The 15,585-nt window shown below is 43.2% G+C and overlaps 1 protein-coding gene across 10 annotated transcripts in view; it reads left to right on the top strand.

The window, feature by feature from the left end:
- dab1a (DAB adaptor protein 1a) overlaps positions 1–15,585 on the top strand; it is a 172,061-nt gene that overhangs the window by 115,899 nt on the left and 40,577 nt on the right. For 7 of the 10 annotated variants that reach the window (XM_026305631.1, XM_026305630.1, XM_026305627.1 and 4 more), the window contains exons 1-2: positions 8,330–8,427; positions 11,549–11,833. In XM_026305631.1, the coding sequence (XP_026161416.1) occupies positions 11,764–11,833 (70 nt within the window). In that variant the 5' untranslated portion in view covers positions 8,330–8,427; positions 11,549–11,763. Of the gene's footprint in view, positions 1–8,329; positions 8,428–11,548; positions 11,834–15,585 lie in introns of those variants that run through there. The other 3 variants (XM_026305632.2, XM_026305623.1, XM_026305624.1) reach the window with 1 other exon arrangement.

Here is a 15,585-nt window from a genome sequence, read left to right as displayed (position 1 = left end):
GTTTAAAATCCATCAGTGTTGCAGCCTGTAAGAGAACTGAGAACTGAGTAGCTTAAGATGCTACTGTCCCCTCTCGCTTACCAGATAGCAAGTATTGCTCGATTGTTGCAGCTCTATCAAAGACAGTCTAGAGATTAGATTTTTTTTTTCTACACTTTTATCCAAAGGTCGTCACAAGTTGCCTCTGATTCAACCTGTCACATTCACAGTAGATGGCAGCAGGCTGCCATGCAAGACACTAACCTAACCAATGCAAGCAAATGGGGTACCACATTTTGCTCAGGAAGGTCTAAGTACTGTGATCTACCTGTGGTGCCACAGCTGGCACACTTTTGAATAGAGTAATTCTGATCATTTATGTAATAGCAACCTATAGACTTAAGACAGATTGATGATGGACCCATCAATGCTGCAGACGCCATTTCTGAAAAGGGCGTTGCAGTGACGTGTGGCGGTAAGACTGGAAAATGTTTGTCACAAGGTGTTCATCCCATATAATGTGTTGTGCTTCGGCTTGCAGAGCTCTCAGGGGTGTAGCTGTAAATTAAGACCAGGGCTGAGATGGGAGGGATCTGAATGGGAGACGAGGAACACTTCCAGGTGTTGCAGAGTGTTTAATCACTCACCTCTGAGACTAATGATATGAGCCAGCGGACGTCAAACACACATAGACACCCATATATACTCACATAAGGAGCACACTCTTAGACTGGTGGGACTAATTACCCAGGCTCCACTACGTTGAACGTGCCACCACAGCACGGCTGGTAAAGGCTCATCTAAACGCACATACAAATACGGGACAGCTTGGAAAAGCAACTCATTACACCGCTCATCTCCTGCTCCTCTCCTCATCCTGTAACCATCTGAAGGAGACATGGAGGAGGAGGAGGAGAAAAAGAGAACAGGGGGATAAGCTAGTAGGTCAGGAGGCAGGTAGGTAGAGGCTGCTATTCTTCATGCAGGCTGTGGCTGCAGGCAGCGCTACAGGTAACAAACTCATCAGTCACATACACAGCACACCTGTTACTGTACAGATGGCAAGCCCTGGGAGAGAGGCAGGCAGAGCAATGAAGAAAGATGAGCAATCAGACAGAAAGAGAGAAACACAGAAGGAGAGACAAAGGGAAGGGAGGGATGATATTTTTCATGGGTAGATTGGCAGAGGAGATCGAGGAAGGGGAGGCTAGTGATGTGGGGTCCAGAGGGCAGCACCTGAGGGCTGGGGGAAGGGTGGAGGAGGGAGAAAAGGAGGGATTTCCTCACCTGTGCCCTCTGCCTGGAGCATATAGAGTCCTGTGTAATCTAGTGAGACTGTCTCGCTACAGGCTTTCTGTATCTCATTATGCATACACACATGCACACCATCCCTTTGTCTTTTTTTATTTCTTTCATTTTCAACCTCACATAAGAAATGTTGCTCTTCATTACCTGTATCCTCATCAAAAACACTAAAATTCTGTCTTTGAGTGCAAAATCTAAGATTATCATTTTGCCCTCTGTAATAAGGGAATGAAAGGTTTTAGTGAGCGTGTGAGGGTGTGCATGCATATATACCTGTGTGCAGTTGTGGTTTTACCCCAAGCTAAATATCTTAATCTAGTGTCTATTAACATATTCCAAATACTCCTTTAGCTGGTGGAGGCATCTGATAGGCTAATTTCACAGCCCCGCTGGCCTGCTTTAGGAAATGAAGAGGAAGATGTTTCTGCCGAATAAAACGAGACGAAAAAAAAAAAAAGATGTGCTCTAGCCTTTTCTGTCAGTCACTCTCTGAGCAGATCTAGCTGAATTCTGAATGAGCTAAAGGTAGTCTGGAAAATACAAAGATGGACTGGGAAAAGTGATCTCTTAGCTTTGGATTGTGCTGTTGGTGTCTTTTTAGTTGCTATTTTTGGGCAGTCTTCACACCAATTACAAGCAATTATAACTAGAGAGTAGATCTAGTTTTAAAAGTTATTTTTATGTGGTGCCAATAAATGGACCTTTATAGGCACAAAGTTTTTGTGGTCATTAAGAACCTTTTTAATATTCTTTACAGCAACGGGGTCAAATTACTTTATATAAGAACATTTATGATGCTTAGAAGAGCTCTTTAAGAATGCTTGAAATTCTCTTGAAATATAAACTATTAAAGTGCTCAACTCACAACTGCAATGATTTTTTATTAGATTTTTTTATTACAACAAACCAAAGGGATATTTAAGTGATCATGGTTCGCTTTATAAGAACTACTCCTTTCTTGTTCAGTAACTCTCTTGTTACACGAATGGAACGTGACATTTCATGAGACGTTTGTAAATGTACATCAAAATTCTTCCATGTTTAACTACATAATGTTAGTGAGACATTACAAAAGCCCAATTCAGCACTAGCACTATGTTGCAAGGGTGTTGCTAGAGTCTCTAGAGAAAATGTTTAAAATATGAATACCTTTCCTTGATGTTTCTGTTTAAATCTGATCTCGTCTATCTAACAGAGAGGAATTTTTGAATTATCTGTAGAGCTGTCGGTGAAGATAAAACACAATCTCCAGAAGTGCCGAGTTGTGTCTTATTTCTGAGAAGTGGAGAGGTTATATCAAACAAGGAGCATCCGCTGGCCTTTAATATTAATCCACACAGATGCAATAGAGCTAGACCCACAGCTTTTCGGTATGTTTGACATTGGGCAGTGTTGTGCGTTTGTGTCTTTGAGTATGTGTGTTTGAGAAAGCAGAAAGAGGACTGGGAGGATCAGATTTCCTATTCCGGTCACACAGACAGTCAGCCTGTGACAGCACATTTCCTTTCCTCTTCATGCAGCTTGGCTCCTCTCTGCCAGCTCTCTCTCCCTTTACTCTCCTCCTCCTTCATCTCTCTCAAATGCAAATTCACAGTCAAATTAGCTTTATTGGTATGACAAGGACTTTTATATAACATAACATATAGTAGCGTAATAACAGCAAAATTCTTGTTCTTTGTCTCTTTTAATCCAAGTTGCCTATTTCACTTTTCCCTCTACTATCTTCCTCTCTGAATCTCTTTCCTTTTCCTCTGTCCCTGTTCTGCTTTTGTTTTCCCCCACATCTCTCCTCAGCTCCCCTGGCCCTCTCTGTGCCGCTGTATGTATTGGTATCATTAGCAGCCGCAGCTATGATGGATGGCACTGAGAGGCTGGGCCCTGACGGGGTGAGACTCTGCTTTAGCGCACCATCATTACCTGCACAAAATTCACATACAATACATACAAAAACACACACACAAGCAAGGACTTGTGTGGGTACTGTGTCTCCACATCAATATATATTCATAACTAATGCATGTCTGGAACAAATATTGTCATTCAGATCCTTCTCTTCTCTCTGTCCAGTATACCCACAGGTGTCTTTGTGATGATAGTTATTGTCATAGTGCAGTGCTTAACACTAACCAACATAATTAAATGCCTGACCCCTACCCTAACCCCTGCCTAAACCTAATTTTAACCTTAACCATAAAGTTGAGGACCAGTCAAAATGTCCTCACTCCCATGGTATAAAAGTGAAACTAGTCTTGGGGTGCCGCTGGTGGCGTAGCAGTAGCGTGCCCGTCCACGAACGCAGGGGACGTCACAAACAACCTGCATGTCTTCTCTCCCTGATTTCCTGTCTCTCTCTCCACTGCCCTATCAATAAATAAAGGCAGAAATGCCTGAAAATTTAAAAAAAAAAAAAAAAAGTGAAACCAGTCTTGACAATATATTGCCATAGAAACTCTCACGCACACACACACACACACACACAGCCTTCTCATAATTTTAAGAGGTTTGTATTGACGCAGAGCCCCACAGGGGAGTGAATGCCAGTAGCCCTTTCTGCAGAACTGCAGACAAACCAGTAGTCTAATAGACCACAGGGTGCTAAAAGGTTTATTTCAAATGCTGGCAAAAAGTTTCACCTCCAGGAACTTTCGCTGACTCCATATGCAGCATGAGAGTTTTGCATCAGTGCTATGGTGTGCGTGTGTTTGCCTGGAAATGCTTGTGCCGAGTTCAAAGAGTTTAGAAATCAGAAATGAAATTATGCAAATCATGTCCTGAGTCTGACAATCCCATGGTGATTCACTCTGAATCTGCTGATGACATCAGAGGGTGCAGTCTTTATTTGGGTTTGGTGTGTGTGTGTATTTGTGAGGGAATGTGTGTGCATGTCTGTCTGTTTACGTGATGGATGGACATGCAACAACAAATATAAAGTAGTGGTGAGATGACGTTTTAAATATCCAGGTTACTGTGCCACTTTTTGGAGGTAGTACTTTTTTGTGAGTGTGTGTGTGTCTGTGTGTGTGAGAAGTGGTGTGGGGGCTCATGTCAGAGTCCATAAGCAACAACAGGCCCTTATTAAACACGGACACTCAGTAAAGATTGATTTTGTGTGGCTGTTTGTTTTAACTGGAAGGGTGTGCAACTGTGACTATGTGGATAGGTGATTAGACACATGGGTAGGAGGCACGAACTGTGACTGACTGATGGCCACTAGTGGCAGGAGGCAGCGTGGAGAGGGCTGGCGAGAAGATGTACTTGTACCCCCTTGGGGAATTTTGTCCCTGAGGGTTGAGGGGGGTAGTTTGAACCTAGACATTCCCTCTGTGCCTTGACTGGGCTCAGAGGGCTGAGATGGAGAATCTGTTCCTCCCCCTGCAGCGCAGACAGATTGAGTTTGAAACCACTGATAATGCCAACCCACTGGGTTCTCCAGATGTGTGTCTTGTTGCTGGCAATAAGCCGCTCAGCAAGGGCTCGCCAGCGGCTGGCAAGTGAAGAACTTTGGGGCTGTTATTGTTGAAGTTTTAGCCTAGAGCATCTATAGCTTCTTCTATTTGCTGCCTACTAGGATTCTCTGCCATCCAGTATATTCATCAGTCTTTCTTTCCCAACTGTTAGTGCATGCAGAAATTGAGCAAAATGGTGCTATTTTACTCTCAGAACATAAACTTCTCCAAACACCAGCCTGTCACAAACACCACAGTTGGGGAATGTGTTAGGGATGGATTGATATAGAATAGTTAGAGATAGAGAATGAAAATCATACTTTCCTATATTTACGTAGCTAAATTGAAGCAACATAGAATCAGTAACATGGCGACAAGCTTAGATGGGATCAATGTAGCTGTATATGCTGTTGAAGGTCAACCTGTAGAAATAACTAAAGTGACAGATTGCTTCCATTGTCCAGAAAAAGCAATCAAGTCAGGTCACACACCAGTGAATGTGAATAGTCATGTGTTTATAAGTCTGTATGTTATTCCTTTGACAAACTGGTAACATTGCATGCTGTACACTGCCTATTGCCTCGTGTGCACTGCTCAAGGTGTGTAAATCTGGGGTTGCTCCTGGATTGTGTAATGTTTGTGTCAGGATGAAGTGATGCAGGAACAGTGGAGCAACCTTCTTTCTTTCCCTTTTAATCTGTCTATCTATCTGTGTGTGTGTGTGTGTGTATGCCATTACAGTCATAGTTTGTGTGTATGTGTGCATGTGCACAAGTGTGTTTGTGCAACAGTATCATGCGACACCATGATTAAGTGTTTTGAATAATTGATGATTGCATCCCTCATTAAGTCTCAGTCTTCTGCTCTGGCAGACTCTGGCTCTATTTTTATGCAGCAGAATCCTCCTCTCTTCTCTTCCACTCCACAGATGTAGCAAATCAATCACTCACTTTAGGCTGTGCTGATGGGGGTCCAGAGGGGCTGTGGGGGATCTAAATCATGTTGAGTGGACATTTTTAACAGGCCAGAAGCACAATGAACTGTAGCTGGGGGATGATGAGTTCTCCAGCGCAAAGAGCGACCTCTGGCTTTAGTGCTGCTGAGAACACAGTGATTGCAACATGCAGATTATAAATAACAGTTGTTGAGAAGTTGTGAGTGACATTACTACAAAACCTAAAGTACTCTTTTTTTTTTTTTTTTTTTATTATGTCTGCCATCATTCCCTGTACACGGTTTATTCATTCATATAATCATTGGTGATGTATTAAAGTAAAATAGGCAATAATGGCATGGAAATAAATTAAAATGCTAATTATTTGCATGGATCAGGAAAGTGTTGGACAGAAGGTCTGGAAAGTGTCTGTACTATACATGGGTTGGTCGTGCTGACATTAGCCTGCTTCTATTCACTAGAAGCAACTATAAATCACTGAATCGTTCCAGAAGAGGAACGCCTCCACGTGTTGCTGAGCGGGAATGAGAAATAACATGCAGCAGATCTGGGTGAGCTGACAACCTGAGCTTCAGAGAATTGACAAAAAAACATGAATTTCTACAGTGTCACTCTAAGTGCACGTTTTACATGCGTTAGTAGGGAAGATGAGAATAATGCAGATTGTTGTAGTAGAACAGTGGAGCAGGGTTGACAGAGGCAGCCAGGAGATCAAACTGACAGACAAGCAGACAGAAAGGTGGAATCAGAGTGCGAGTTTGTTAAAAAAGCCATATCCACAATCTGTCAGCAAAGTCGCTGCTTCCTCCCTGGTTGAAAAAGACAGTCTTGCACACATTGTTGAGCAGGACCAATTTACATTTTAGCACATTAACAAGCCAGGGGAAACACACACACACACATACACACACATACATACACACACACACACACACACACACACACACACACACACAGGGGAGGTGCAGAGAGAACAAGATTCGTTTTTATCTATTTCCCCTTAAAACATGAGAAACGAGGAATTCCCCAAAGAGACCGCAGCGCTTTGATATCTGCAGCCCTGTCTGTAAATAGGTTAGGTGAAGATGATGTGCAAAGTGTGTGTGTGTGTGTGTGTGTGTGTGTGTGTGTGCACACGTGTGCATGTTATGTGTTAATTTTCAATCTGCACGTGCATGTTAATCAGGCACCTTGTGGGGTATCCTGTTTCAGGCAGGAGACTGGTTGGGAAAGCGTGTATGTGTGTGTGCATGTTTTTGCATCTGTGTGTGTGTTTGTATGTATGTTTACCTTTTCCTGATGAGGTCTCTGTTGTACCTTCTAGTCATTCAGGCAGATAGGGAGCCATGTGGGGCTCCAGCAGCTCGGAGACGTGTGTCTCTATGTCTCCCTCCTGCAGTGTGCTGTTGTGCTAGCTGCTGGCTGAACTAGCTGCGCTGCTGTTGTTATAGGCCTCCAGGCCTACTGCAATAGCTGGTGCTTTATCCACCAGACAGCTGCAGTGACAGTACTGAGGTGTTGTTTGTATGTGGTAGAGATGTATCCACTGTTGAAGTCAGAATTTTTATTTTTCTTGCATCACCTTTGAGAGGAATTGTCCCCAAACCAGTGCTGCTGAAGTGGAGTAGGGGTGTAATGACAGTTTAAATCAATGTCACAATTGCTCTTTGACCACAGGCCTGTTACAGTATATCACACATTTGCTGGGATCATATGTGTTTCAATAGTTGCCTCTCAGCACGTAATAACTGCAGTGACCCATCATGTCCCCTGCTTGGCAGCCAAGCAGTAATCTCCATTCTCAGTGAAGCCACGTACATGGGTGGAGAGGCAACTATTTATTTATTTAAACCTTGCTGTGTTCAGTATTTAGCACTGTGCATCACAGTAAGGACTTTCTGTAGTTTGACATTGGTTCAGCTTCTTCTTATTATTGCTCTTGGTTTCGTCTGACAGTCAAGATCATTTGTGAATATTTCAATTGCAGTGAATGTCAGTAAACAGTACACTGTCACCACTATTTTTTCTAAAATTTCTGCCTTTTAATATTATCGATTGGTGACTGATCTGCAAATTTTTTTTTATCAAAGATTGTCCATACAGCTCATCACTGACTTTACTTCAGTGCTTGTTGAACAGTAGGTTGGACTTGGAGTGTCCTGTGTACTTGTCCTCTACAAAATATGTTTTCAAAGTATAATTGTTCTATTTGTTCTTTTGATTTTTGTTTGTCTGTTCACTGATGAGCAGTAGAGAGAGCTGGAGCAGTGGGTATGAGTGACAGAATTATTTCATTATATTTGGTTTATGGTTTAATTCATTCATGAGTAGATTTAATTTGTGATTCAAGTACTTGATTTTTTAGGTGTAGCACATGCCAACAAAGCACTTGCACTTGATTTATTGTTGGACAAGGTGCAGTGATATGCAGCAGTTGTATGGGTGTGACACTGCACTTTAACCCACAGCTATGCTCTTTTCTTTTTCCTGTATCTCCCTATCTCTTTCTCTCTCTCTCTCTCTCTCTCACACACACACACTCTCACACACACACACACACACACACACAGTCGAGTAACTCATTCACCCATTGGTACGTCTTGCCCTGTGATCTTTCATCCTTTCCACTTTTTTTCCTGTTACACTCCATTTATTCTTCACTGCTCTTTGTCTCTTCCTAAGTTGGTTTGATTACTGGAGTTGAGTGGCTGCTGTATTTTCCCTCCTACACATCATAAACTGGTAGGTCTCAGTATTTAGCTTTTGCCACATTCTCTGTAATTTTTGTTCTTGAGGTAAAACTGTGTTGTTGTTTTTCTCTCTATGAGCTTTTGATTTTGCTTCGTCTGTTGACATTTTAAGATTCATTTAACATCCTGGGTCCTTAAAACTTTACATGTGATTGTGTCTGATTGTTGCTGTAGTTAAAAAAGATTTTCATTTACTATTCAAAGGTTTGACCCCAGGCAGAATCTAGTGTACAGTGGTACCGTACAGGAAGTCATGATTATGCAACTTGTACGGCTCAGAGGAGACGTATTGCTGATAAAGAATCAGTGATGGTGCAGTAAAGTGAAGATAAAGTGAAGATACAAAGGTGGCATTAGAGGAGGAGGGTGGGGAATGAGGAGGGTGGGGAACGAGGCTGAGGATGGACAGAAAGCACAGGTGGGGAGAAAGGCAGTGTAGAGGTGGTCTCTATGATTATTCGTTATTGAGATCGTAGGAGAGCTGAATGAGTAGAGCCACTAATCTAACTCTGAGCCTGATAGACAGAACGCAATTACCCTGAGAAAGTGGGAGGTGGGCGAGAGAGACAGGAGGATAGAAGAGAACCCCTCCCACACACACACATACACTTCTTTTTTTTTTCTTTCCATTCTCCTGGCAGACTTTACTGTAGCTGCAGATGATTTCTGGGCATTAAGCTCCTTTTGGCAGCATCCTGTTTATCAAGTCACACACATACAGTATACAGTGAAAGTGCACACACTCACACAGAGGCAGATCCTCACATCACCCACTCACGACTGCTGGCAGCGACACGTTTATGGACGTCCAATTTATTGCTTCTCCACCTCCCCTCTGGTTTGTGTCTCCTCTGGTATAGCTCCATATTGCTGTCTAATCCAGACACAGTGAGCCATGTTCACATCCTAGTCTGCTGCTACTTTTAGCTCTCGCGCTGATTCCAGGTCAAAGCGCCACTACAGCATTCACGATGGCTTTTGATGGCGCTTCTCTTTGCTTAATGTTATCTGTGTGCGTATGACGCAAGGAATTCATACAGCTGAAGCTGGACATACACTGCTTTTCTACTGAGAAATTAGTTTGTTGTCCCTGCCAGACTGTAGCTTCGATGTACTGTAAAAGTCTCTCCCGGAGTCTCTGGGGGAACAGCCATATGTCTGGCGCGCCAGAGATGTCTGTCTGGAGAATGGTGCTGGAGCACAATCTCATTTTCAGCCTCAGAGTCATGTCTGTTGTTCATTTTCACCAGTGGACTAGTGGCTGTTTTCTTTGCAGTTTGGATGTTGGACTTTTTAAATTAAGTGAGTAGTGCTCTCACGTGATATATGTTTGATTATGTGTAATTCTACATAACATCACACAAAGGTCTTTCAAACTTTTTTGTACTTATAGAATAAAAGCTGTTTTTTTCTGGTTTAGAGCAGCGAGTGGGGTTCTACACTGTCTCGTTTCTGGCTCAAATCGAGGATTAACGGACTCTTTCTTAAACTCAAGTTCCAGATGCTGCCTCTAAGACTTCACAGCTAGACGGAAAAGAACAAATTCAGAGAACAAAAAGGCAAGAGAAGAGAGGGACAGAGGGAGGGGGGGCATATTCAGGGTTAGAGCTGAGTCTGCTCCAACGCCATTATTTCTGTTCGGATCTTACTTTTTCTCTCCCCTTTTGCCCCTTGCTCATTATTTTACTCACCCATACTTTATCCCCCCAACCCTCACTTTCTTTCCACTCTGTTCATTTCTTTTTTTCTCTAACCCCTCTCTCTTCATACCCGCTCTCTCTCCATCCATTTGGTGGAACAGTGTTGCTGATAATGCCTGTAATTGGAGTGACTCACACTTTTCCAGTGTGTTTGGACCAGATAAAGAATATTGTCAGCATTTTGCCGACATGGCCTCTGCTGGCAGAATTAAATGGACTCTGTTCTGTTCTGTCTGCAGCAAATTAAAAGCCTCTCAATTCATCTGTTCTCGCCCGAGGCTTACAGGGGCCTCCTATTCACACAGAAACACCGTGGAGAGGGGGAGGAAGAGAATAAGAGAGAGTTCCTTCCTCCCTGAGAAGCACCAGCCCTTTTGGTTTTGCTCAAGTCTGCAGTCAGTCACTGTTAGATGGAGACAGATAGGGTACGAAAGGTCAAGACTGATAGTCTAAGGAGAGGTGAAGAACAGCTCAGAAGGTAGTCGGATTCATTATGCAGCATGTCAACTTGCAGCTGTCTCCTGCTGTCTATGTAAGAAAGGAGCTTGACTGCACTTGTGTGTGCATGTTAATGTGTGTGTGTGTTTTCACGCATTCATGTGACAGGGTTAGTGTGTGGATCTGAGTGTTTTTGGCTGCTAGGTTAAGGTAGTTGCTGCCAGTCAGCACTTCAGAATAAATTAGCAGCAGATGGGCAAAGAAGGGACAGAATGCTGGGGCCAAGAGGGGCCCATCAGGCACTGGACAGGACCCAGGAAAGGCAACTAGTGTCGTAGTAGTGTTAAAAAGAAACTGTTTAATATAAACTGTCTTCTCTGGTTCAGCCATCTCTTCTGTTGGTGATAACAGTGGAGCTGCCAAGTTAATTGCTCAGAGATCTTTGAATCAAGTAAACTCAAAACTAACTCAAATAAATGGTCAAATTATTTCCCGTGCTTTGTAATCATCCATCACTGTTTACCCGCTGTAGTAGTGCACACAGTTTTCTTATGCAACTTGTTTACAGCCTGTCTAATTGTTTGACTTTGTGTCCCTTGTGTCATGTATCTTGACTTAATTGTTGACAGTAAGCACAATGATGTCATAACGTCCAAACCTAAAGAAATAAGGCCAAATTGTATCTATGTTGAAATTGTCTCTAATTAATAAAATCTTGTGCTTTTAAGTCTGTTAGGTTAAGTCATTGTGTGATTGAAGGAGGAAGTGGTTTGTAAGAGCAGCATTGGTCTTCACTGTCCTAACTGAGACGTGTTATTGACAGGGCAGTGGGTCCTTCCAGCCTGTTACCATGGGCAACATCTGCTCAGGGTCCTTGATCAGAAACAAGCTCGTTCTCATGCCTGCTGAGAACCTGCCAAGACTAAAGACAACCTAACTGAAGCAAACCTCTTTCTTCCTGTCTGTCTCCCCCAGCTCTCTGTGGGTGTGTGTGGGATGTTGTGCCAGGGCTAAAGCCCGTCCCTCTCCCATGAGCCTGTGTGCACACAAACACACCTGGCGCCTCCACGCACACACCCGGCGCCCACACACACACTGCTGGCACTGACGCTGAGAACCGGACCCTCGGAGCCCAGCGGAGCTCACCGGAGCCCAGTGGAGCGGAGTCCAGCCCAGTTGGAACCTTGAGGATGTCAACAGAGGCAGAGCTACAGCCATCGGTCCGGCCCAGCAGCGTCAGAAGGGACTCGAAGAGGAAAGGTAAGAGTACCATCACACCTGTTGTACCATTTAAACCAGGGGTGTCCAATCCTGGTCCTTGAAGGGCCACTGTCCTGCTTGTTTTCGAACTGTCCCTGCCTTACCCTCGAGGACCAGGATTGGACACCCCTGATTTAAACTGTGATTATAGGTGACAGCTTTTACAGAGTAGATACTAATATTACTCATTAATAGCAGTAACACCAAGTGATTTACTTATTATCCATTAAGAAAGAGTCCCTTTACCTACCAAGTGTGTGTCACTATAGGCAGGCCTTGTACACAACCCACAGTTTCACTGTAAATAAAAACCTGACTTTGTTCTATTGAAGAGTCCAGTAAATGACTGTGACAGGGAGCCAACATGTGGGATACCAGGACTGTGACTATCCTACTGTGGGAGGTCTAAATGCCTTCTGTGGAAAAACACCTATTAGTACCACATCCATCCATGAGGCATCTTATGCTGTAGAGAGTTGCAGTGGGGATGAAGCAATCCCAGCTGATATTGTGCAAGATAGTTCCAAATCACAATTCTTTATTTGTTTTCTGTACAGAATTTGTCAAAAAATCTTTGATGCCCCCATAAACTTGGTCAGCATTTTTTCCTCTGTGTAGCTCCCTGTCATACTTTCTGCACGCCTGGTCATAAATGGCTCATACCTGCTTAAGGGGTGGAGACATCCCCACTGTAAAGTGACAAAGAAAAACTATTACAATGGTAAGTGTATTGGAGTTAAAGCAGTTTTATTCTTTACTAAGGTTGTACCCTCAGCATTGGTAATAAACAATTGAACACACTATTACACACAATCACACCATCATCTTCTCTCCTCTTTATTAATTGTATCTTGATTTTCTGTTGATGATGGATTTGAGTTAGGTGACAGCATGCAGGACTGCTGTTGATCATAGTTAATTAACAGGTGCCAAGCTATTCTGGTACAGCGTGTTGCTACCAAGCAGGTGCAGGGTTGTTGTAGTTGGTATGAAGCAAACAGATGCAGGTGTGAAAAGCTCCAGAGGCAGGTCTCTAGCAGGTGTATGAGAGAGGGCCTGGGTGGTCTCAGAGCAGAGGTGATGCTTGGGGCCAGGCTGGCAGCCATCACCCAGCTGCTCGGTGCCACCTGGCCGACTACGAGAGCGATGCCTAGCATTCTCTGAATAAGCGTCTGATTGATGTAGCAAAAACTCTGGACACCAGTGGGAACAACCACACATAAACACACACAGACACACACACATATACACACGCTCACTTTCACCTGCAGCAGATGCCTCATTACACTTGGTGCGCTTCAGTCCCTGCAAACAAGCACTGGGGCCTCCGTCGCACAGTGTGTGCGGGAAGGCTGAATGCCTCTCATGTCCTATTTAGAAAGAGTATTGTTCTGCTGCAATAGAGATCATGTTCATCATTCAGACTGCTCTCCATATTTGGGAGATGCAGACACACACACACACACACACTCTCTTGCACACACTGTGACTGGGATTGAAGCCCAGAAGAGCATATGAGAGGAAAGATGAATGGTTTGCCTTCAGCATTCAGTCTTAAGGGTTTTTGCTTGCTCTCTTCCCCTGTGTAAGTCTCTCTCGTGCTCTGTCTCATACACACACACACATCAACTAAAAACCTGTGTCTCTCTGTGTCTCTCTCTTTTAAAGGGGATATCGAAAATGCTCAACCTCAGACTCGTTGAACTCAGTTCACACATCTTTCTTCTGATCTGGGTCATCCTTCCCAACAGACACACACACACACACACACACAGTCTCAGCAGGGTGATGAAAGTCAAAGGCAATCATATTCCACACACAAGCAACACAGGCATGCTCTGAGAATAAGAATCTTCTTCCTGTTGTTGTCATGTGATTGACCTGAAAGCCATGTGTACATACAGTGCAGTACATATGCTTGTCCAGCCCCATGCTGTAGTCTCATTGAAGTGAATAAGTGATTGTAGGCTTCACTGCTGTGGGAATCCTTGCAGGATAGTCCATCACTCTTCTAATATTCTTTCCCATCCTTTTCCTCCTCCCATTGCTCTGACTCTTAAATGACCTTGCCCTGGATGAGTGAGACGCAGAGGAGAGGCTGAGCACGAAGAGAGAGAGACTAATGAGTCAATGTGAAGAAGAGCTGTTTAATCTCAAGCCTTTGTTTCACTGTTCTGTGGAGAAGAATATAATGAAAAAGAATATGGGACTGCTGCGTGTCACACATTAATCACAGTGTGTGTGCCTGTGTGTGTGTGTGTGTGTGTGTGTGTGTGTGTGTGTTTTAGTACACACAATTATGTTTCATCTGTGAGCTCAGGGGTCATTCTTCTAAAAGCACTTTTTTTCTACCAGAAGGTTTTTATTGAATTACCAGGACCATGTAGAGATAACCTTTGACCTTTAGCATTTACAAGACTTGACTGTGGTTTTCTGCCTCCTCTGACAGTGAATTAGTTTTATTAGTCAGAGACTTGATTCTTGAAGTATAATAGTCTTTAATAATCCTTAATACATCCAGAAGATATCTGATTTTCTTTCTCTCCACCTCCTTCCCAACCTCCTCCACATATACAGTCTGTACACCTGCAAATCTCAATGACTCCAGTGTATTTTAGGTGGTAATTTAGACCACTGGCACCAAATCCTTCTGGCTTGTGAACAACTTATAAAGCAAAGCAGTGCTCACAGTCCCTCATGCCAGGTTGCATGCTGTGCTGTGTATGTTTGAAGTCTGAGCAGTTCTTGCAGGGAGTTGTTAGCCTCTCATGATTTAATTTTAACAGGGTTTTGAGGCCTTAGAAGATCAAACCTTTGCATTTCACAAGACAAAATCATTGTGCAGCTTCTCTTATGCATATTGGGACTCCTAGAGGGATCCCAGCCAGGTTAGGAACCACCTGTTTAGACTTTCACAAGATGTTGTGAGGTGCTGTTTGTGTCCCTCTCTGCCTATTGCAACCTTGAATTTCTTGCAAGGCGAGAAGCAGACAGCAGTAAGCTGTGAGGAGTGGTTTGTTAATTAGTATAACTGCTAGTGTTTTTTAAAGGGAAACAGTCTGATATTTTTCATTATCTATAAAACATGGAGTTGACAGTCTGCCAGTACAAACTCTTTTATGTGAATGTCAAATTAGAACTGTGAGCCAAGCTGGGATTTGGGAAGAACAGCTGCAGGTTTGTCTCCTTAAAACTTCCACATCTTAGCACCCACCACCCTAATCGAGTACGATGAACCATGGACGCCATACTCTGGGGAGTCTTTGAATTGTATTTCACACATTTACCAGGCAAGCAAATCATTTAGACTTTATATCACTGATTTCAACAATATTGTATTCTGTCAAACTTAGTGTAATCAATGTAACAGATTACACATTAGCTGGTATCCAGTGCTTAATGAACATATCCTGTTTTCTTTTTGTAGCATCAGTAATTTTCTAGTCAAATATTTCTCTATCTCATTTATTCCAGTTGTGTAACATAGAAAAACAAATAGCAGAATATATTCATAGCTGATGAAACGAAAGTTCACAGTGGCTCCAGTCTGACAAAGCTAAACAACAGCATGACAAAGGATACTGCTCAAAATAGTTCAAATCTCATGGCTGATTTTGGCACGGCTCTTTGATGACGCCATAATACAGTGCCTGTATTGTTGTTACAATATGCATGGATGTTAACAGCATCGTGAATTAATATTTGAGGCTAGCCAATTGTCATGGTGATTGGTAGTGTTGCCTGCCAAAGCA

Source organism: Mastacembelus armatus, chromosome 4, assembly GCF_900324485.2.
Source record: "Mastacembelus armatus chromosome 4, fMasArm1.2, whole genome shotgun sequence".
In the NCBI taxonomy this organism is placed as follows: Eukaryota; Metazoa; Chordata; class Actinopteri; order Synbranchiformes; family Mastacembelidae; genus Mastacembelus; species Mastacembelus armatus.
The sequence above is the reverse complement of the archived record's forward strand: the minus strand, read 5'-3'. Positions and strand labels throughout refer to the sequence as shown.